At 32.3% G+C, this 21,848-nt stretch overlaps 13 protein-coding genes across 13 annotated transcripts; 7 read left to right on the top strand and 6 right to left on the bottom strand.

Moving 5' to 3' along the window:
* Window positions 1–979: 979 nt before the first annotated feature.
* BX663DRAFT_553206 (uncharacterized protein) lies at window positions 980–2,369 on the bottom strand (the record flags this gene model as incomplete). Its single annotated transcript, XM_051531427.1, has 6 exons — window positions 980–1,019; window positions 1,275–1,353; window positions 1,637–1,805; window positions 1,862–1,939; window positions 1,975–2,246; window positions 2,300–2,369. 6 exons carry the CDS (start codon window positions 2,367–2,369, stop codon window positions 980–982), a joined length of 708 nt encoding a protein of 235 aa, XP_051381391.1.
* On the bottom strand, window positions 2,300–3,134 carry BX663DRAFT_562310 (uncharacterized protein). Its single transcript, XM_051531966.1, has 3 exons — window positions 2,853–3,134; window positions 2,677–2,795; window positions 2,300–2,609 (listed from the first exon to the last, which is right to left on the bottom strand). Exons 2-3 carry the CDS (start codon window positions 2,735–2,737, stop codon window positions 2,494–2,496), a joined length of 177 nt encoding a protein of 58 aa, XP_051381390.1. The 5' UTR covers window positions 2,738–2,795; window positions 2,853–3,134; the 3' UTR covers window positions 2,300–2,493.
* On the top strand, window positions 2,736–3,820 carry BX663DRAFT_487563 (uncharacterized protein; the record flags this gene model as incomplete). The annotated part of the gene is made up of 4 exons (XM_051524755.1): window positions 2,736–2,766; window positions 3,229–3,298; window positions 3,519–3,637; window positions 3,705–3,820. 4 exons carry the CDS (start codon window positions 2,736–2,738, stop codon window positions 3,818–3,820), a joined length of 336 nt encoding a protein of 111 aa, XP_051381389.1.
* Window positions 3,821–3,944: 124 nt separating this feature from the next.
* BX663DRAFT_553204 (uncharacterized protein) lies at window positions 3,945–5,334 on the top strand (the record flags this gene model as incomplete). The annotated part of the gene is made up of 6 exons (XM_051531426.1): window positions 3,945–4,014; window positions 4,068–4,339; window positions 4,375–4,452; window positions 4,509–4,677; window positions 4,961–5,039; window positions 5,295–5,334. 6 exons carry the CDS (start codon window positions 3,945–3,947, stop codon window positions 5,332–5,334), a joined length of 708 nt encoding a protein of 235 aa, XP_051381388.1.
* A 325-nt stretch (window positions 5,335–5,659) lies between these two features.
* Window positions 5,660–8,187, top strand: BX663DRAFT_531844 (quinon protein alcohol dehydrogenase-like superfamily; the record flags this gene model as incomplete). Its single annotated transcript, XM_051530410.1, has 5 exons — window positions 5,660–6,019; window positions 6,082–6,404; window positions 6,518–7,178; window positions 7,243–7,608; window positions 7,675–8,187. The coding sequence occupies 5 exons, from the start codon at window positions 5,660–5,662 to the stop codon at window positions 8,185–8,187; spliced, it is 2,223 nt and encodes a 740-aa protein (XP_051381387.1).
* A 37-nt stretch (window positions 8,188–8,224) lies between these two features.
* On the bottom strand, window positions 8,225–9,322 carry BX663DRAFT_106914 (acyl-CoA-binding protein). The gene is made up of 5 exons (XM_051521482.1): window positions 9,189–9,322; window positions 8,895–9,116; window positions 8,756–8,814; window positions 8,463–8,695; window positions 8,225–8,402 (listed from the first exon to the last, which is right to left on the bottom strand). Exons 1-5 carry the CDS (start codon window positions 9,282–9,284, stop codon window positions 8,263–8,265), a joined length of 750 nt encoding a protein of 249 aa, XP_051381386.1. The 5' UTR covers window positions 9,285–9,322; the 3' UTR covers window positions 8,225–8,262.
* Window positions 9,323–10,122: 800 nt separating this feature from the next.
* On the top strand, window positions 10,123–10,901 carry BX663DRAFT_514316 (uncharacterized protein). Its single transcript, XM_051528289.1, has 2 exons — window positions 10,123–10,619; window positions 10,684–10,901. Exons 1-2 carry the CDS (start codon window positions 10,262–10,264, stop codon window positions 10,740–10,742), a joined length of 417 nt encoding a protein of 138 aa, XP_051381385.1. The 5' UTR covers window positions 10,123–10,261; the 3' UTR covers window positions 10,743–10,901.
* Window positions 10,902–11,080: 179 nt separating this feature from the next.
* BX663DRAFT_106774 (UDP-glucose/GDP-mannose dehydrogenase family, NAD binding domain-containing protein) lies at window positions 11,081–12,974 on the top strand. The gene is made up of 4 exons (XM_051521481.1): window positions 11,081–11,163; window positions 11,250–11,523; window positions 11,578–11,920; window positions 11,986–12,974. The coding sequence occupies exons 1-4, from the start codon at window positions 11,118–11,120 to the stop codon at window positions 12,739–12,741; spliced, it is 1,419 nt and encodes a 472-aa protein (XP_051381384.1). The 5' UTR covers window positions 11,081–11,117; the 3' UTR covers window positions 12,742–12,974.
* A 582-nt stretch (window positions 12,975–13,556) lies between these two features.
* On the bottom strand, window positions 13,557–14,155 carry BX663DRAFT_487558 (uncharacterized protein; the record flags this gene model as incomplete). The annotated part of the gene is made up of 2 exons (XM_051524754.1): window positions 13,557–14,041; window positions 14,140–14,155. 2 exons carry the CDS (start codon window positions 14,153–14,155, stop codon window positions 13,557–13,559), a joined length of 501 nt encoding a protein of 166 aa, XP_051381383.1.
* A 324-nt stretch (window positions 14,156–14,479) lies between these two features.
* Window positions 14,480–16,093, top strand: BX663DRAFT_562305 (uncharacterized protein; the record flags this gene model as incomplete). Its single annotated transcript, XM_051531965.1, has 4 exons — window positions 14,480–14,982; window positions 15,198–15,399; window positions 15,551–15,808; window positions 15,906–16,093. Exons 1-4 carry the CDS (start codon window positions 14,968–14,970, stop codon window positions 16,091–16,093), a joined length of 663 nt encoding a protein of 220 aa, XP_051381382.1. The 5' UTR covers window positions 14,480–14,967.
* BX663DRAFT_437249 (uncharacterized protein) lies at window positions 16,094–16,324 on the top strand (the record flags this gene model as incomplete). Its single annotated transcript, XM_051523220.1, has 1 exon — window positions 16,094–16,324. A coding segment is annotated over one exon (231 nt), but the record flags the coding sequence as incomplete, so codon positions are not given.
* Window positions 16,325–17,637: 1,313 nt separating this feature from the next.
* BX663DRAFT_487556 (uncharacterized protein) lies at window positions 17,638–18,049 on the bottom strand (the record flags this gene model as incomplete). Its single annotated transcript, XM_051524753.1, has 2 exons — window positions 17,638–17,858; window positions 17,911–18,049. 2 exons carry the CDS (start codon window positions 18,047–18,049, stop codon window positions 17,638–17,640), a joined length of 360 nt encoding a protein of 119 aa, XP_051381380.1.
* Window positions 18,050–20,196: 2,147 nt separating this feature from the next.
* BX663DRAFT_437436 (Alpha/Beta hydrolase protein) lies at window positions 20,197–21,595 on the bottom strand (the record flags this gene model as incomplete). The annotated part of the gene is made up of 3 exons (XM_051523229.1): window positions 20,197–20,583; window positions 20,671–21,072; window positions 21,167–21,595. 3 exons carry the CDS (start codon window positions 21,593–21,595, stop codon window positions 20,197–20,199), a joined length of 1,218 nt encoding a protein of 405 aa, XP_051381379.1.
* Window positions 21,596–21,848: the final 253 nt, after the last annotated feature.

The following is a 21,848-nucleotide window of genomic DNA, read 5'->3' as shown; positions in this document are numbered from 1 at the left end:
AAAGGAAAATAGAAAATGATGATTTGGATGTATCCTTTTGAAATTTTCACTCAACAAAGATACTAGTTACTTATGAAGGTTATACTACTATTGATTTTTATGTTTGTAAAGTAGTCAACAAATTTTTATTGGATCTACTATTACTCACAGTTAGTGGCAAGGTTTGAATGATTAATTACATAACCAGGCATGTTTATTAGAAAATAATACGGTCATTGATAAACTAGAGTATTCAAATATACTGGGATGAATACCAAGTAAGTATTATTCACTTTGAGAATTGATACTTGGCAAAAAAAAAAAAAAACGACTTCTTTATAAGTCCAGGCCTAAAATCTCCATATAAAACTGAACTCTTATCTTAATATTGGGACATATGTTTATAAAATAACCACAAAAAAAAAGATGTCGTTGTATTATTAAAGATAATTGTAGAATTATTATCGAAAAAGTGGATTCCTTCTAGTAGGGGTGGAGGTATTTGCAATATAGCTTTACTAGGAGAAATGCTTCCATTACTACAGTCTGTTGCACATTAAGAGAAGCTTTTTTTTATAAGTTTGTCATCTTTGTTATGCTCCAGCTATTTCACTAGCTTTAATTACAATTCTATACATTTCTTTTTAGGTATTGATATAAATGATATAATCTTTCTTTTTTTTTCAATTTGTTCTCATCATAAACATTATGTCAACATAAACCTCAGTTATCTACTTTTTAAATTTATACAAAAACCCCTCTCATTCTAAAACCAGTAGTCATGTAAAAAAAAAGAAGGGAAAAATTGATCCTGTCTTTCTCAATTCAGCTCTAATCTATTAATCATTTTAGTCTTTAAGGGACCTTTGCTTACTACTGGGTTTTGAATAAATATTTGGACACAAATTTATTTTTTTCTGAGACGATTTTTGATAAAGACAGAGACAAAATGAAAAAGTACGCTGATAACAAAAATCAGCCAACGAGACACTAATTCTTTTTACTGAGATAATTTCCACAAGGGATGAGACAAATCAGGACTAAAATGAAATACAGTTAATTGAGAACGTTGTTTGAGACGAATTTTTGAATAAAAAGATGATATGCTATATCTTATTTATGAAAGTTTTTTTTTTCCTTCTTTCAGGCACCATTCCCGAAAAGTGTCTGCGTACTTAATCCAGCCAATACAGTCTTTTATTGTAAAGTATCAGACTTATTGAGTTCGCATGCTTGGCTGGAGGATGACAGTGTTAGGTCAGATAAAACATGGTTGACATGGGAATTATATGTACAATAGGATACTATGAATACCAAACACTGTAGATCTTAATTTAGTAGCTAGTGATACTTGCTTAGTGGATGCTAACACAGCTAAAGGCACCAAAAATCAACAGAGGAAACTACACACAGCAGAGGATATACGTACCCTGCAAGAGAATACATACCCTGCAGAGATACATGCGTTCACTATTTCACACACACACACACACACACACACAAACCTCATATACAACGATAGCATCACTTAATATTAACGATAGTCAAATGTGTAATAAAAATTTTATTGAAGAAAAAAAGAAAAAAAAAATAAAAAAAAAGGCAGAGGGCAGAACCAAAAAGTTAGTTCTTGTTATTAGACTTTACACATACTTACACTTGATATGATAGGTGACCTTTAAAGTATTTGCGTCTTTGTATTTTTTAAAATAGCCATTGGCTCGTCCTTCATCATAGCACTCTCGCCAGTTCATACGCTTGTGGGTTTTCATGTATTTAGTGACGAATTCAGTTACCACATCTAAGTCATGCTCCCGCTTCTCTGGCTCAATTATAGAAAAAACTTCGACTTCTTGTCTTCCAACTAAAGTGTTGGGCTAACGTCTTCTGGTAGATCTAAAGGCTGCTTCATGAGTGATTCAGAAGAAGAACATTGTCGTTTATATTTGTGAAGGCAGGTCTCTGTATACATGATGCCCACACTTACATACTCACGTGCCCGCGCAGAGGATGGCCCATCTTCGTCGATTGCTTCCAGAATTCTTTTGAACTGCTTTTGCATTTTTGTGCGCAGACATCAGTTAGCACATCAATAATTGCTTCATGGGGACGGACTTCTCGGTCAAGTACTTCTTTAGCTACCAAATATAGCAGCTTGACTGTCGTATCGTCATTTCTTAATTCCAGGCCAAGAAGAGAGCATTTTTGCTTCATAAAAACATATTCTAACGCAACTAGAGGATCAAGAGGTTCGTTTAAATGACCATCTACAGTGGAAGGTGTCATAATCAAATGTTGACTTGTCCAGTAGTCACTTCACTTGGTAACTTCTTCATAAATGGGCCCTTGTCAGTGTTTTGAAAATCCTTAGCCATCTCTGTCCTTGCCATTTTTATGCAGAAAGTCAATACAATTGGTTCAATGTTGTTGTGTTGTAGTTTTCATAAATGTGGTTACAATACTTTTGTAAGCGATGGATGAAAGGCTTGTCAACAACATTTTGAATCTCCACGATTATGGGTGGAAGATAATTTGGACAGCGGTCATGATTGGTACATAGAGAACATCTAAGCGACAACCGTCTACCCACTCACCGCTATGCGATGCATATTGGTCTTTAGCGTGGTCACCTAGATACTTTTATTATTAATGACACAAACTTTGGCTTTTTCAGTTTAAGCAACATCTACAACTTACCAATAACTCTTGAAACAATGAGGTTTATTACACGCTTGTCTTGAAGTATTGCTTTTGACATGAGATCTGTTCCCGGCTTATGTTCTGATGGTATTGTAACACTTAAAAGATCATAGTCTCTAAAAAAAATATAAGAGTTAATTTATCTTAAAAAAGATTAAAATTTGTTTTATTACCAGCAGCAATATAAGATATAACAAGTAAGATTTGAGATTGATGTTTAAAAAACGGGAGGGTTGAAAAGAAAAATCGTTAAGGTTGAAAAGAAAAAAGGTAAGATTATCTTAAAAATTGTTAAGGAGACATTAAAAATTGTTAAGATTGAATCGTTAAGGTTACCTTAAAGATCGGTAAGATTGAATCGTTAAGATTACCTTAAAAATCGTTAAGATTGAATCGTTAAGGAGACATTAAAGATCGTTGAGATTGAATCGTTAAGGTAATTTTAACGATTTTTCTCTTTAATCTTACCGATTTTTAATGTCTCCTTAACGATTCAATCTCAACGATCTTTAATGTCTCCTTAACGATTCAATCTTAACGATTTTTAAGGTAATCTTAACGATTCAATCTTACCGATCTTTAAGGTAACCTTAACGATTCAATCTTACCGATCTTTAAGGTAACCTTAACGATTCAATCTTAACAATTTTTAATGTCTCCTTAACAATTTTTAAGATAATCTTACCTTTTTTCTTTTCAACCTTAACGATTTTTCTTTTCAACCCTCCCGTTTTTTAAACATCAATCTCAAATCTTACTTGTTATATCTTATATTGCTGCTGGTAATAAAACAAATTTTAATCTTTTTTAAGATAAATTAACTCTTATATTTTTTTTAGAGACTATGATCTTTTAAGTGTTACAATACCATCAGAACATAAGCCGGGAACAGATCTCATGTCAAAAGCAATACTTCAAGACAAGCGTGTAATAAACCTCATTGTTTCAAGAGTTATTGGTAAGTTGTAGATGTTGCTTAAACTGAAAAAGCCAAAGTTTGTGTCATTAATAATAAAAGTATCTAGGTGACCACGCTAAAGACCAATATGCATCGCATAGCGGTGAGTGGGTAGACGGTTGTCGCTTAGATGTTCTCTATGTACCAATCATGACCGCTGTCCAAATTATCTTCCACCCATAATCGTGGAGATTCAAAATGTTGTTGACAAGCCTTTCATCCATCGCTTACAAAAGTATTGTAACCACATTTATGAAAACTACAACACAACAACATTGAACCAATTGTATTGACTTTCTGCATAAAAATGGCAAGGACAGAGATGGCTAAGGATTTTCAAAACACTGACAAGGGCCCATTTATGAAGAAGTTACCAAGTGAAGTGACTACTGGACAAGTCAACATTTGATTATGACACCTTCCACTGTAGATGGTCATTTAAACGAACCTCTTGATCCTCTAGTTGCGTTAGAATATGTTTTTATGAAGCAAAAATGCTCTCTTCTTGGCCTGGAATTAAGAAATGACGATACGACAGTCAAGCTGCTATATTTGGTAGCTAAAGAAGTACTTGACCGAGAAGTCCGTCCCCATGAAGCAATTATTGATGTGCTAACTGATGTCTGCGCACAAAAATGCAAAAGCAGTTCAAAAGAATTCTGGAAGCAATCGACGAAGATGGGCCATCCTCTGCGCGGGCACGTGAGTATGTAAGTGTGGGCATCATGTATACAGAGACCTGCCTTCACAAATATAAACGACAATGTTCTTCTTCTGAATCACTCATGAAGCAGCCTTTAGATCTACCAGAAGACGTTAGCCCAACACTTTAGTTGGAAGACAAGAAGTCGAAGTTTTTTCTATAATTGAGCCAGAGAAGCGGGAGCATGACTTAGATGTGGTAACTGAATTCGTCACTAAATACATGAAAACCCACAAGCGTATGAACTGGCGAGAGTGCTATGATGAAGGACGAGCCAATGGCTATTTTAAAAAATACAAAGACGCAAATACTTTAAAGGTCACCTATCATATCAAGTGTAAGTATGTGTAAAGTCTAATAACAAGAACTAACTTTTTGGTTCTGCCCTCTGCCTTTTTTTTTATTTTTTTTTTCTTTTTTTCTTCAATAAAATTTTTATTACACATTTGACTATCGTTAATATTAAGTGATGCTATCGTTGTATATGAGGTTTGTGTGTGTGTGTGTGTGTGTGTGTGAAATAGTGAACGCATGTATCTCTGCAGGGTATGTATTCTCTTGCAGGGTACGTATATCCTCTGCTGTGTGTAGTTTCCTCTGTTGATTTTTGGTGCCTTTAGCTGTGTTAGCATCCACTAAGCAAGTATCACTAGCTACTAAATTAAGATCTACAGTGTTTGGTATTCATAGTATCCTATTGTACATATAATTCCCATGTCAACCATGTTTTATCTGACCTAACACTGTCATCCTCCAGCCAAGCATGCGAACTCAATAAGTCTGATACTTTACAATAAAAGACTGTATTGGCTGGATTAAGTACGCAGACACTTTTCGGGAATGGTGCCTGAAAGAAGGAAAAAAAAAACTTTCATAAATAAGATATAGCATATCATCTTTTTATTCAAAAATTCGTCTCAAACAACGTTCTCAATTAACTGTATTTCATTTTAGTCCTGATTTGTCTCATCCCTTGTGGAAATTATCTCAGTAAAAAGAATTAGTGTCTCGTTGGCTGATTTTTGTTATCAGCGTACTTTTTCATTTTGTCTCTGTCTTTATCAAAAATCGTCTCAGAAAAAAATAAATTTGTGTCCAAATATTTATTCAAAACCCAGTACTACTTTCTGTTAATCAACTGTCACTTTAATCGTCACGTTTTTTTTTCTGCACAAATTTTTAACAAGATTTTTATTTTTTTGTATCATCATATTAACTTACCGCATAGTATACCTTTCATTATTATTATTATTATTATTTTTTTTTTTATTTTTTTTTTTAAAAAAATATATAATTCATCGATCATCTCCTTTAACACCATGGAAGTTCATCGTTGTCGATTTGTAGAATACCAGCCAGCAGCTATTAACACACTTGATTTTACTCCAGCAACAGTCAAGGAGACTCGATTAGCAGTGGGTCGTGCCAACGGTAACATTGAGATTTGGGATCCAACTCATAATTATCGACTTGTTAAAACCCTACCAGGTGGTGAAGATCTTTCAGTTGAAAGTGTTGTTTGGGCTCATCAAAATGTCATTGCCAATCCTGATCCCGAAGACGATCCTGAAGATCTTGCTAAGGAGTTGGAAATCTTATTGGCACAACCTCCTCGTCTCTTTTCTTCTGGATTAAACCCTTATATCATGGAATGGGATACAACAACAATGACTGTTAAAGTAAGTACAATTATCTTTATTTATTTATTTATTTATTTAGTTTTTGATTTTTTTTTTGATAGAAATCTTGTGATACAAATGGTGGTGCTGTTTGGTGCTTGGCTGTTAATAGTAAAGGCACTCGACTAGCCGCAGGTTGTGAAGATGGTTGTGTTCGATTATTCGATATTGCAGATGGGAACCTTGAATATATTCGTACCTTTGAACCTCAAAAAGGTCGTGTATTATCAGTTGCTTGGGCTCCTAATGATGAATTTATTGTTTCTGGTGGATCAGATTCAGCTATACGTACTTGGAATCCTCATACTGGACGTACAATTCAACGAATGACAGTAACTAAAAAACGTAAAGAACAAACATTAGTATGGGCAGTTGCAGCACTTCAGTAAGTAATCACAACCTATCTATTTATAAATATACAAATTTATAATTCAGATCATAATACCTCTTCCTCTCCTTTTTTTTTCTTTCTTTCTTTGCCTCTCTCTTTCTTCATAGAAATAATACAATTGTTTCTGGAGATTCACTTGGTACCATTACATTCTGGGATGTTACTATGGGTACAGCAAAACAAACGTTTCGTGCTCATGGTGCTGATGTTCTTTGTCTTGCTGCCTCCAAAGATGGCAATCAAGTATTTTCTGCAGGTGTAGATCGTAAAATAACATGCTTCCGACGTATAACAAAAAAGAAAACGGGTGATATAGTTAATGACTGGATTAATGTGGGTAGCCGTCGATACCATTGGCATGATATTAGAGCACTTGCATTAGATGAAAGGCCCAAGATTAACTCGATTGTATCTGGTGGTGTTGATGTTGAACTAATTGCTTGTCCTGCAGTGGAGTTCCCTAAACTTATTCAAAACAGATTACCTCCTTTCCCTCATAAATATATTGTATCCATGTCCAAATCTCATAAATTAATTATGGCCACTTTCTTTAATTCTATTTCACTTTGGAGATTAGGTAAAGCTACTAATGTAGACCTTTCAGCTAAACAACCTGCTTTACCCGAGATGGTTGAACCTCATCAATTAGCTTTGGAACTTAAATTAAAACCTGATTGTAATATTACTTCAAGTGCTTTATCTGAGGATGCAAATTGGATTGCTGTTGCTGATATTGAAAATGTTAGACTCTTTAGAGTGAGTCAAGGTGTAAGTGTTTTCTTTCATTAAATATTTATGTATATACAAAAATTACTCATACACATGTATATAGTCTGAACCTGGACAATTAGAAGTAAAGAAACAAAGATCATTTGATAGAGAATTAAATAATTATTTAGCAACACAGAATGCTGCACCTGGAGGACATCATGTCTTATTTACACCTGGGTCTGATAAATTAATTATTATTACCCCTGAATCACGTATTCTTATTGTAGACCTTACAAAATGGGAAGAAGGTGCATTTGAAGTTTTACGAGAATTTGGTCATCATCGTGGTTTAGATAGCGAAGGAAATAGTTCAGACGATCAAGCAATTGCTACTGTTACATCATTATGTGTGAGTTCTGACGGACAATGGTTAGCAACAGGTGATGATGAAAATCGTATTCATGTGTTTAATTTGGATAATTTAAAGGTAAAAAAAAAAAAAGAAAAAGAAACCTATTTGACCTTTATTTGCTCACAGTATTATTATTATTAGCATCATCTTCAACTGCCTCGAGGATCTATTCCTCATACAACTTTATCTTTTAATGATTTCAGACCTAATGAACTTCTTGTTGCTTTAGCTACAAACGCATTTTATATTTATGACGTTGAACATAAACGATTAACAAACTGGTCCAATTTACATCAGGATATGTCTAAATCACGACTTTTAGAACAAAGAGATCGTATTCGTAATGTCATGTATAATCCAGCAGATAAAAATAAAATGATCTTATATGGAAGTGGATATATGTGTCTTGTAGATATTGAAGATAAACCTGTTGAAAAACAATTGGGAAAGCGAAAGAATAGTACAAGTAATGAAATAAAATCTCAACCCAATAATCAAGATTTACCAGTTATTTCAATTTCGTATCAATATCAACAAATCCTTTATGCTGGATTCATTGGTGAAAATCAAATGGTGATGATTGAAAGACCCAAGTTCAGTGTTCTTGAAAATTTACCTCCTTCTTTCTACAAAGCTCATTTTGGTGCAGCATAATAATAGAAGAGGGGACTTCTTTTTTTTTTGTTCTTTCTCTTTTCTTTCATACTTTTTTTTTTTTAATAATAAAAATTATATTATAGATAAAAGTTGTTCTCTAAAGGATGGATCAGCCTGCTCAAAGGCAGTCTTACCTTCAGAATCAATTAATGATTTATCACAATGATGTTGAATTAATAGTTTAGCAATATCTAAATGCTCTGATATACAAGCTATCATTTATTGATCAGTTATCTATACCTCATTTTATTCACAAGTTTATTCAATCTTACCTAAATGAAGTGCACTATCTTGATCATCTGTTTGTAAATTAACATCTGCTCCAAAATCAATTAGAGCTTTAGCAACCTCTGTATAGCCCCTATCAGCAGCGATATGAAGAGCAGTCAAACCTTCTTCTTTTGTATTAATCACTTGAGGGTTACTTTCTAACAATTTGATTAATTTATCTACATTATTGAGTCGTGTAAAGCCAAATAGATCCTCTGATTCCCTAATATCATATATATAAAAATTAAGAATTTAAATTATATATAACAAGACTCATTTTTTTTAAAAGCATTACTGTTCTTCTTCAAACGCCATTGAGCTCACAGAGTTACCACCTGCCATACCTTCTGCATTCTGTTATATATATAATAAATAAAACGAAAAAAAAAAAATAGAAATCCTCTCGGGATTGTCCTGTGTCAGTGATAGTTTACCTTGATTTCTTCTTCTGAAGGAATGTATTCATATTCTCCTTGACGTGACCACCCCACATTTAGATTCTCAACAGCTTCAATGTACAAATTTCTTGCTTCTCGAAATCCAAGACCTTTAAAACCGTTCCAAGCATCATATTTTGCACGTGCAACAAAATCGAATAAACTTGGTTTTTCAATATTACAATCACCTATAGTAGCTTGTTTAAAAAGTCCATAAAACTTTTTTTTAAGGGGGGGAGGGGGAATGAGAGAAAGAATCATTATGAATTTATTTGTGATTACAGATCATACATATAATTTTTTATCATTAGATAAAGGAATATCATGTTCATTCATGTAAGTGAAAGCTTGTTCAAACCATTGATCATCTTGACAAATCTCGTCCATCTTGATATATTTATAAAGATTTTTATTTTAAAATAAAAATAAAATAAAATAAAAATAAAAGGACAGGTATAATAATTTATTTATTTAATTATTGAGTGTCAGAAAGTTTCTTTTACACATCATATATCTAGTTTTTTTCTTATTTTGCAAGCCAATTCAAAGTAGTTATTGTCATTTTTATATGTAAAAGAAAAAAAAGAATACACTCTAGCTTTATGTTGTATTCAACAACGAAATAATCAAACTATAGTTTTGTTCTTTGTCATGTATTGTCATCTAACAGCAAAAAAAAAATAAAAAAAAAAAAGGATAAGAATTTATTTTAAAGATTACCTAATATGTAAAAGTAACTTGATATACTACTCGCTTACTTTTTATTACTTGTTTAAAAAAGAAACGAGCAGAGAAATGAAGATGATAATTTTTTTAATCTCGTGATGTGAACAAGCAGCAACAATATAGACGTTCCACTGGTTCGGTTGTTATGGAAATAAGATCCGAAAGTGCTACTAAAGGAGACGATAACAATAGTGCATCAATTTGTTCACATGTGTCATTGATAAGAAGATGTCCTTTTTTTTGTGAAATTATTTTTATTAAAGACAATGCAGCTATAAGAACAGAGTGTAATAACAGGTAAGAAGTCAAAAATTAGCAAAGTACATTCGATTCATAGTCCAATTCCATATGTTCGAATAAGAGTAATGATAAAAGATGAAGCGTATTGCTATTTTTAAAAAAAAAAGAACATTTTTCATATGATATATAAATAATCTTGGATTATTGCTGCATCTATCATCTGATATTAAAACAAGCAAGTAAAGACATATATAAATCACATTACAGTGTAGTACATATAAATAACTTGTTAACTCCCTTACCTCCTTCTCTCTCTCTTTCTTTCTTTCTTTTCTCTCTCTCCTAATATTATAATACGAACTTATTAATCAATATATTTATATATTTATTCGTATTTCATGTTTAATTCTTCTCAGTCCTTTTTTAATATTAATAAAAAGAAAACAACAAGCGCAGCAAGTATTAAGAGTACTGCTGCTTTTAGTATGGCAAGACAAAAGAGAATTCGTTTAATGATGAAGCAACATAATTTACCTGATTTCGAAACAAAAGTATTTTGTGAGTACTGTGAAAAATATATTGAAACCAGAATTAGATATCGAAATGGGAGTATGGTTTGGTTAACATCATTCATATTGTATGTAATGACATGTAATAATAGAAAGTATACTATTTATGTAATATTACGTAATTTTTATAGATTACTATGTACAATCATATTATTTTGGGTGCCTTTTTATGTTAAATATTTTAAAGGTACATTCACAATCATTTTTTTTTTAAAGAAAGAAAGAAAAGTTAACCTATAAAAATATATTAGATGTGGCCCATTATTGCCCTGGGTGTGGTAAAAGACTTGGTGTATTTTATAGAATATAATAATTACTTGTAAATATAATAATAATAATAATTCCTTTCGTTTGTAAAGGCCAATGACATAGAACTATCATTATTTGTGCCACTTTCATTTTATATATAGGACGTCATAATTTATATATAAAATTTATTTCTCATTTTACACGTGTTAAAAAAAAAAAAGATCGTCGTTTTTTTTTTTTGGAGGAAGGGGGAAGGGAGAAGAACATAGCTTAAGCTATAATAATTAGTATTATTTTTATTCGGAGTTGAAAGCATAATTTTATTATTATCTGTGTACACATATAATATTGCTATAATATAAATATGTCTATTTCTTTCTTTTCTTTTCCTTTTCTTTTCTTTTTCTCCTTTCTTTAGTCTATTTCTTAAAATATTATGGTTACTGTCAAGAACATTTGTTGTGTTGGTGCTGGTTATGTTGGTAAGTTTATAATTTTAAAGTATTTTTTATTTTGGATAGTAACAATACATATACATATAAAAAAAAAAAAATTAAAAATAAAATAGGTGGTCCCACTTGTGCTGTCATTGCTTATAAATGTCATCACATTAAGGTAACCATTGTCGATTTAAATCAAGCTCGTATAGACGCTTGGAATTCGGATAAACTTCCTATTTATGAACCTGGTTTAGAAGAAATCGTATTCGAACGTCGCGGTAAAAACTTGTTTTTTAGTACAAATATTGATGCTGCTATTCAAGAAGCTGATTTGATCTTTGTCTCTGTAAATACTCCTACAAAGAAAACGGGTTTAGGCGCTGGTATGGCTGCTGACCTTGCGTAAGTTTGATTTCATTTATAACGTATATATATATATATTGATATACTTTATAGTTATATTGAAGGTGCAACTCGTCGTATTGCTGAAGTAGCAAAGAGCTCAAAAATTGTAGTAGAGAAATCAACTGTCCCATGTCGTACTGCAGAAAGTATGCGTACAATTCTCGAAGCAAATTCTACTCATGATCTTCGCTTTGATATCTTATCTAATCCTGAATTCTTGGCTGAAGGTACTGCTATTAAGGATCTTCTTCATCCTGATCGTGTCTTAATTGGTGCTCTTCAAACCCCTGAAGGTATTGCTGCTCAACAAGCCTTAGCTGAAGTTTATACCAATTGGGTTCCTAAGGATCGTGTTATTACTACTAATCTTTGGTCTTCTGAACTTTCAAAGTTGGTAAGTTGTTTGACTTGGAGAATTTAAATAATAGCCTTATCATTGATGTATCTTGTTTTTCATAGGCTGCTAATGCTATGCTTGCTCAACGTATTTCGTCTATTAACGCTCTTTCTGCTATCTGTGAAGCTACAGGGGCTGATGTGGATGAAGTCGCTTATGCATGTGGTCGTGATAGTCGTTTAGGTTCCAAATTCTTAAAGGCCTCTGTTGGCTTTGGTGGCTCATGCTTTCAAAAGGATATCCTTAACTTGGTTTATCTTTCTACACAACTTAACTTGCCTGAGGTAGCTGAATACTGGAAGCAAGTTTATACCTTGAATGAATACCAAAAGAAACGTTTTGTTAAAAAGATTATTTCAACCCTTTTTAATACTATTACTAATAAGCGTATTGCTGTCCTTGGTTTTGCTTTTAAAAAAGATACTGGAGATACCCGTGAATCAGCTGCGATTACACTAATCAAGGACTTCATTCAAGAGAATGCTCATGTTGCTATTTATGATCCTAAGGTTGAACACGAACAAATCTATATGGATTTAACTGAACCTGGTATTGTTGATACTCGTAAACAATTAGAAAAGAGTATTACTATTTGTTCAAGTGCTTATGAAGCTACAAAAGGTGCAGATGCTGTTGTTATTGTTACTGAATGGGATGAATTTAAATCTGATGTGCTTGATTATCAAAAAATTTATGACAATATGAATAAGCCTGCTTTCTTATTTGATGGTCGTTTAATGTTAAATGCTGCTGAACTTCGTAAAATTGGTTTCAAGGTTCATATTATTGGTAAAACTGAGCTTGCTGGAACTGCTTAAGTCTTTATTTTTATCTTTAATTTTCTATTTCTCTTGTGCATAACATTTCCAAAAAGAAAAGAAAAGGAGGTATATGTATATACATATTGTATGCATGTATGTGTGTGTATGTGTATATGTATATCTATATTTTTTTTTCCTTACAAAAGAATAAACTTTATCATTCATGTAAACTACTGTAGCTTGGCTCACGCATTTTTTTTTTTAGCCATTTATTATGAAATGATTGTCATTTTCGAAAAAAAAAAAAAAAAAAAAAAGAAAGAAAGAAAGCGAATTTAGTTCATTGGAAAGTGAGCTTTGGAGATGAAGCCACTGTATCTACATCAGTTATTTAGAGAAAAATCAGATGGGGGAAGAGTCAAATTAATGCATCATATCCAATTCAATAAAACACACACTAATGTGTTAATAAAACTTAGGGTTGTATATACTATCCACTATGATATTAATTCCATTATCTTTAGAGCTTATGATCAATCATTTTATGATGGCCACGGAATCAAGTATTACTTGTTCATTGGGTTACTATAATAACTAAATGCTGACGTCACTTTTTTTTTTTTTTTTTTGCATAGATTACGCACTTCTCTTGTTTTTGCATTCCTTTTCTCTTTTTTTTTTCTACTTCCATACATTTTTTTTTGTTGTCTCATCTCTCTGACAACATCTATACAGTAGTAGAATCAAGCAAGTTTTATGTAAGTTATTCCTTATAAGAAAAAAAAATAAAGGCCATCAACTAATAGCATAATCTATATTATGACGAGCAAATGTACTCAAATTTTGTAGCAAACAGATTGAACTGAAACTATCTAAGCTATTGGCATCGCCAAAATCGGACTTGACGGCGTGGCTATTTTATTAGCTGCAACGTGACACCTACCGCGAGCATAGTTGAAGGGCAAAGAAAGGTTATGAAACCGGTAGTCCGTAACAATCCCAGGAGCTAGAGTGCTGCCCTTGCATCGACCCCCCCATGCAGTCAATTGTGTTGGTGCCATATTATTACGGTGCTGCCTCTGGATTGCTGCGAATGGGATTGTGAGATGCCAGATGAAGAACGGACTTGACGGCGTGGCTATTTTGTTAGCTGCAACGTGACACCTACCGCGAGCATAGTTGAAGGGCAAAGAAAGGTTATGAAACCGGTAGTCCGTAACAATTCTAGGAGCTAGGGTGCTGCCCTTGCATCGACCCCCCCATGCGGTCAATTGTGTTGGTGCCGTATTACTACGGTGCTGCCTCTGGATTGCTGCGAATGGAATTGTTTTTGCTTCATCATCTTTAAGCTTATATACTTTAAAGTTCTAAATTGATTCAAGACTCAGAAGAAAGACCAATAATTACATTAAACTAAACTTCAACATGGCCTTGTATATGAGATTATCTGAGTACCTATTTGATATAACATACTAAAGTTCAGATACAGACCGCCTTGGTTCAATAAACTGTATTATTTGTTTTGAAATCAATCTTAAACGGTTTTAACAAGCTCAAAAAGCAGCCAAACTTAGATCTTTTAAACGCTGCACAATAACTTGAGACAACCAACCTTTTAAATTAAAAACACCAATATGAATAAAATACCCTTTATATCATGTGCGTTCCCTTTAAAGCTATCTAAGGGATAAAAACTGTATATACTTTTAGTTTCTTTTTTTTTCTCTCTTTCTATGTGTTTTTACTATAAAGTCAATTAGTCTTTTTTAAGTTTACAAATCGTGTACCAGTCTTTCGTTTCTCGTTTTTTCTTCTTTATATGCTTGAAAGCTTTGGCTAAGAGATGTTTAATTTACAATGAAACATAGCATATTCATTGATACTCATCCTCTATTTGAGGTCATGGATAATACATGTATCTCATGTATGTACAAAAGTCTATAATGAATCTCTATAGCACTGAATGAATCTCTATAGCAATGGGAAGTTAGCCTCAAATCATACCACGCGCTTTGTACAAATACACACTCTATTTTATCTCATTCCCAACTATACGGCGATGTTTAACTCTTTACCTGAAATCTCTCTCTCTCTCTCTCTTTCTGTGTGTGTGTGTGTGTTGCGTGCAGTTGCTGTATCCTATGAACCTTAAGGATACAACTCAAATAGTGTATTCAAGAAGTCCCCTTTTGGAGTAGTTTATATCTTCCAGTGTTGTATGACTTACTTCTAAAGGCTATGTCGTGATTAAAGCTGATTCGACAGTATGTATGGACTCAGATCATGGCAGAACAGAAGGTACTTTATTAGACAGGATCTACTAGATTGTTCCAAAATTAATTGCCGATCTTTATTTCCTCCTTCTCCTTTTAAAACATTCCTTACACTAAGATTATCAAATGATTATTTAAGAATTACATGTCATTCGAAAGCAAATTATTTACTCTTTTTCATTTTAATAAAAGTTTTATACAGACTTATTCTGTCTTTTTATATCTACCTTATTAACATAGACCGATCGTATACGTGATATATGTGCTTCCTTCCTTAACGCTTCTCGCTTCCCTCGAATCGCTTATCGTAATTTAGTTCCACACAAACATCATGATGGAATAGGAGTTCTGGATCCAATGGTCCAACAAATAAAACTGCGGTGGCGTTGGTTGGCAGTTCTCATTGTTTCACCAACCATCCTACAACAACCACAATATATAAGTAAAATATTTTTACGCACCAGTGTTCCGTATATCAAATACGGTTTATCTCTTATCGCTACTAAGGGCTACTCGTCTTATTTATGGCCTCTATTATTTCCTACAAGAAGAAAGGGATTTAATCATTTAAACTGTTTTTTTTTCCTTACAAGACTCATCGCCACCAAGTAATATCGATCAGACCAATCTGTCATTAGATACTATGTTAGATCTGGATTTAGCTTCCATTATTACTTCAACTTCCCAGACTCCATTCATTTTACAAAATGAGTTGCTGATGTCTACGATATTCGCTAGAAATATCACGGGTATGTCCAAAGTAATAGCTAAGGATTTCTTTATTATTGACTTGGGAACTGGTTTGCTTCGACAACATACTGATTGTGAAACAAGGTATCCCAGATTACTCCGTAAATTTCGTATCGCTTTTGGCTCAAATTACATTCGACTTTTTGCACAATTTTTTTTGTTACATGAATGTTGTACTTCCTGCCCCTAATCTTCAAGACGCTGACTTATTCCCTATTGTTGAAACTCAAATGCCCTTTTTTATTCATTTATTCGAATCTCCTAAACATCTTGGTTTTTTAATACATGACACTCTGTTTCCTCCTCAAGCAACTACGAAACTTAATCCTTCTCATTGGAATAAACTTTGGCGTACATCTCTTCCTCCAGCAGCCCATACAGTGTAGTTTCGAACAGTTCACGGTAAGATCCCCACCAAAAGACTACTTAATTATCTAATTCCAGATACTTATCCATCACCTGCATTCATTCATTGTCATCATTCTGGGGACACTTTCAAGCATCTTATCTATGAATGCCCTGTCAAACGGAATATCTGGAATACAACTATTACTACTTTTTTACCCCCAAAGTACAAACTAATTCTCAACAGCTATTGTCTTTTTTGTTCTCTTTAGATTATAGGGGATTCAAATATTTGACCTCTCCTGTGGCTTCTTCTGTTTCCTGTTTGTCTGTTGTTGGTTGTATTTTATTCAGTCTATGAAAAAATCATTGGCGATCGATTTTCGATGATCAACCTTTTAGTTCTAATATCCCTTCTTCCTCTTTGCTCGGCCATCATTTGGCAATTACACTTTCAAAATAATGTCGACATATAATCTCACCACTACATTCTTTTTGAAGAGCTCAACATTACTAACGAAGTTACTTTCTTATTTTTTTTTCTCTCCTTTTTAAAACGAATTCTCAACAAAATTTTTTATTTTATTTTCATTCATATATTTTTTTAGTCCCATTGGGACGTTAAATATAATTTTGAAACAGCTTTGCTGTCTTCCCCTACAAAAATCAAATTAACTGGGGATACTATAGGCTACTCCAAGATTTTATCCTCAAGAACTCATCTTCATTCTTTATAAAATTGTTTCTTGAAAGGGCACTAGCAAAAAGACCAGTCGAGCCATTTGAGATTCTGACTGTTTGAATATTCGATTACATCGTAGACATACTACCAAAGTATAGACCATGTTCTTGCCAGCGTTCATTTCTATCAAGGACTCCAAAATAAGTATTGGGTAAATATTCTTGAGGTAGAATATCACTGGTTTGGATTTTAACTTGAGTATCCAGTTTGTCAGCTTTAATACTCTCAGCATCATCTTCATAGTTAAAGCTGTTATAGAACAAGCTCTGGATATAAGCATAAGTATTATTATAATAGATGAATTACATAATAAAGGATAAACTATAAGCCTGAATATAAAATAAAACTCTGTAGATAACATCTTGTAAATAATATAAAACTTCTTATTGACATCCAATCGTCTAGATGGATCAATTATAAGACATCGTATTATTTCTGAAATATTTATTTTTATAACCTTGACAAAGGATTCAAGTCGTCTTTGATCCACTTAAATAGACACCAGGAACCTAAGCTCAGATCAAACAATAAATTTTTTATTTAAAACGTAATCAGATCATTATAACACCCAATAGATAATCCATATAAATCAGATTCTTGAAGCAACAAGACGTATATATCTGAATAATAACACTGTTTCATGACTTATCTTTTTTATTTCTTTGATTCAGGATTTATTAATATAAATACAAACAGTTGTGTAGACATAAAATAATCTTTAACTTTCAATTCTTATTTTTTTATTTTACTTTTCTTTATTGAATAAAACATAGTCTCAAACTATACTTCCTTTTGTTCCCTTTCTTTCTTCTTTTTCTTTTTATTTTCTTTTACTTTAAAATATTACATTCCATCGTAAAAGCCCCAAAAACTAGTGATGCTACTAATTGGAGATAAGTAACTGTCACTGTCACTGTCACTGTCACTGTCACTTGTTTCTTCTAATCGTTCTTGTTGTGAACACAAGTTTTCAAAGAACTCAAGTTTATTCTTAAAGTCCTCATTAGGATAGCAGGCTAATGGTACAGAAGATGAAGCAATTACAACATCAACAGCAGCAGTGACTATAGTCGTTGGTGTTGAATCAATTGCTATGCTTTCAAAAAAAGTTAATACGCTGCATAAATTGACTAGCAACTGAATCATTATTCTGTTCAGCTTGGTTTACTTCATTCTTCTCTTCAGGAGGAGGAGCCACCTCAGTCTTCTCGGGATAGACAGTTTCATTCGTCTTAGTTTGAGTATCTTCATTCATAGTATTACCTTTTTCTAGATCAATGTTTGATTGCTGGTCAAAATTATCATCCTTGAGATTGGCAATATTGCAATTTTTTTCAATATCATCATAGCTAAAGTGATCTTCGTTTTCCTTGTTAAAGTGCTTTTTATGACGAACAGTTCGTACCAAAAAGAAGAGACCAACAAAAAAATATGGAAAAATGACAAGGGCTATTTATATGTTTTTGGAAGGTAAGTGATATTAATAGAAGTATGATTTGGACAAGCGGATATTGCTACAATAAAGCATTATGTGTAAATATTGTCTCTGAGTAATTCTGCATGCAATATGCATATTTCTCCCTGAGCTGTCGCTGTTACTAACAATATACCCAATGGTTATTTCTGGGGTAAGTGCCACGTTGATATTAATTCACAGTGAATATGCCATTATTACTATTATCATCCTCTAAGATGTTATTACATAACAATATTTAATATTATAGATGTATATTGTATATATAATATGTATGATTTATGTAAGTGATTATGTAACTACATATAACAGTCATAATCCTATTGAATTCTTATTATTATATAATACAATGTATATGATTATTTTTAACAATGACCTGTTATTAAAACTGAATGTTATAGAATGAATATTATGCTGTAAAGTACAAATACACTAGTTTTATTTGAATAACCTCTTTATTGTGTAAACAAATGATGGTTTATTTCTATTAACTTAGTTGTAAGGACGACTACAATCGTAACATAGTCAATCCAATCTAGTCAATCCGGTCAGTCCAATCAATCTAGTTTGGTCATTACGGTTAATCCAGTTTGGTCAGTCTGTGATATTTCTTGATAAAAAAACATCATAATAAAAAGACAAAAAAAGTTAACGAGACCAAAGAATCATTCAAAAGTCAATGATTTTATTTATTAATTTAAATTGATAGGGTATTTATAAGACTCGTTAAAGAAGTCTGAGATAAGATGCGAATCGGAAAATTGTTAGTTAACGATTGAATAAGTTATGTTATAGACAATGAAGTGCTAGAAGTTTTTAATATTATTTGATAAAGTGGATCAAGAGAGATTCAGGGGGGAATTTAGATAGAATTCCTTGATCCGCATGTTTAATCAAGAAACATGATATTATAAGTCAGTTCCTGATATTTATCCTGTTTTTCTCTTTTCCTTTATTCATTCATACATTGAATAAACTACTTCACTGATAAAGGATAGTCTGATATTTGAATATCTTGCAACTAGATTTAGCCGTTAAAGCGGTATACAAATTATTTATAATTCTATAAGAGGCAACTAATAATAATAAAGAAAAAAGGAGAGTGAGAGAGGAAAGATCTATCCGAAGTGTAACAAAGACAAATAGGTTCAATTATGCTCTTCCATGGAAAGCATTGCACCTATTAGACCGTTTGTTTATGTGAAAAAAAAAAATTTTTTTTTCCTTCTCCTATTTTTATTTCACACTCTCGTTTTTGTTTTTTCTTTTTTTTTTTCTTCTTCTTCTTTTTTGTTAAAGTGAAGTTTTGAAGATATTGGTCACGTTAAATCAACAATCTTTAGTGAAGTTTAAAGACATAGGTCACTTTAAATAAAAACAATCTTTAGTGAAGTTCTAATGATGATGGTCACTTTAAATAAACATTCATTAATATCGTTGTGAGGATAATAGTCATTTCTATTGTCCAATATCGAGAGTATGTTTCATTTGTAGTTTTCGCGTCTCTCGTTAAATAAGACTGTGAAAGGAAGCACATAATGATCAACCTCCACGATTGGTTGCTTCTGGAAACAGTAGCCTTTTTTTATTATATAATGAAGCTACTGGCTAATTGGATCATTACCCCTTTTTTATTATTATTAATTAAAAATGAAAAAACACACATATTATCAATAAATAAATATCTATTTTTAAAATTTTTGTATAATAATGAATCTAATTATTGATGACTTGTAGAAGAAGAGTCGTCTAATGATGTTTAGAATAGAGTCAAAATGAGCTCTGTAGCTGTTTATGTTCTTTATTTATTGTCCTTTTTATTTGGTTAATGAGTTTACAGAAAGGTATGATTATGAAGCATATTTTGCTTTCTTACCTTAAAAAAAAAAAAGTTGTTATTGACTGATATCATAATTTACACAGTAAGGTTATTTTCCAGCTTTTTTCCTTCCTTTCTCTCCTTGAATAGTAGCCGTGACTTCTTCATGTTTACTACCACTATTAAAATAATCAAGTAGTTTAATGATATCCGGGAATACTTGTTTTTCAAGATGAGTAGCCCACAAGAAATCCATATGCTCCCATCCATGAATATTTTTAACATAAGCTAATGGAGGTAAATCAGTTTGAAGTATATCGATATCAACTAGAGTATCACCCGATCCATAAAAGATAGCGATAGGTGTCTTGATTTGTTTTGTAGGAAACTTTGCAGGTAAATGATCAATAACAGAATTGATTGTACTATAAGGTAAAATACTAGGTGTTTCATCATACATTTGAAATCTACCAGAACTAATAATTTGAAACCAATGCTTTTCATATTATATATAACAATATTATTCATTATTCTATTCTATTCTATTCTATTTATTTATTTATTTAATAACTAACTTACTTACCACAATCGACTTTACACTCGTCATACTGAATAAATGCTGATAACTCACTAATTTTTGATCCTCTGTCATATTTTTACAATGCCAGCCAAATAAGAAACAGACAGCTCCATCAATTAATTTTACAAAGAGAGGAGGGCTAATGACGCGTTGCCAAAACACGACAGATTTTAAAAATATCTTACGACCTAATAAACTATAAATAATAGAAGGAGCTGCTTTTACAAAACCATCTATAAGAGGATGAGAAAATCCTTTAGGTGAAGCAGCTGGTGCAAGTGCAATAAATAAGTTTACTTTCTCATTTAAATCTGGATCAATAGAAAGAGCTGCAAATGCTTGAGCTGTTCCTTGAGAGAATCCAATATAAGTTAAACTAGGTGCACCTGTTTGTTTTAAAATATACTATAGGAAAATGTTAGTTTTTTTTTCTTTCTTTCTGTTTAGCAGCAACAAATTACAGGAAAAGATTTTTTTTTATATATATGTATTTACTTACATTGATTGTATCCGGCATATCAAACATAGCAAATTCATTTATAGAAAATTCCCAGAAATCATCATTTTTTGGATTTCTTGTTAAATGAGATTGACTATACTTATTTCCACGAGCGTTCCCCATCCATACATCATAACCATGCTCAACAAGATATAAAGCTAAATTACGTTGTTCTTTAATATTTGAAATCCAAACCTCTGAAGTTAATGTTAATCCATGATACAGCAAAACAACAGGTTTCCCTTTTCGATATCTTTTCGTCTTGTTAAACTTGTTCAAGCGATCAATAATGGTTGCCCCCTTTTCCAAGATGGTTGTATCAAAATGGTGTGCATGTTTAGGCTCTTTAATACGGTGAAGACATAAAAGATATTGATCTTGGGTTCGAACATAATGTTCCTCATAGTTATAATTCCAAAATTGAATCATTTCTTCAAATGTGTTTGCATGTTCTAATGGACTCACATGAGGTTCTTTGACTGATTCAGAAAACTGTGGAAATATACTATAGCCAGCGAATTCATGTTAACAAAACACTGGGCTATTATTCTCGCTCTCTTTTTTTTTTTTAACTTTACTCTATTACCTTTTCACTATGGAATCTGCGAAAAGAATAATAAATTTTGGGGTGAATGTTACAATAAGACGAATAAAGAATTCAGCCCAAAATATAATAAAAGTT

This window comes from Cokeromyces recurvatus (genome assembly GCF_025118155.1).
Source record: "Cokeromyces recurvatus strain NRRL 2243 chromosome Unknown BX663scaffold_18, whole genome shotgun sequence".
Lineage (NCBI taxonomy): Eukaryota > Fungi > Mucoromycota > Mucoromycetes > Mucorales > Mucoraceae > Cokeromyces > Cokeromyces recurvatus.
This window is presented reverse-complemented; position numbering and strand designations above follow the sequence as displayed.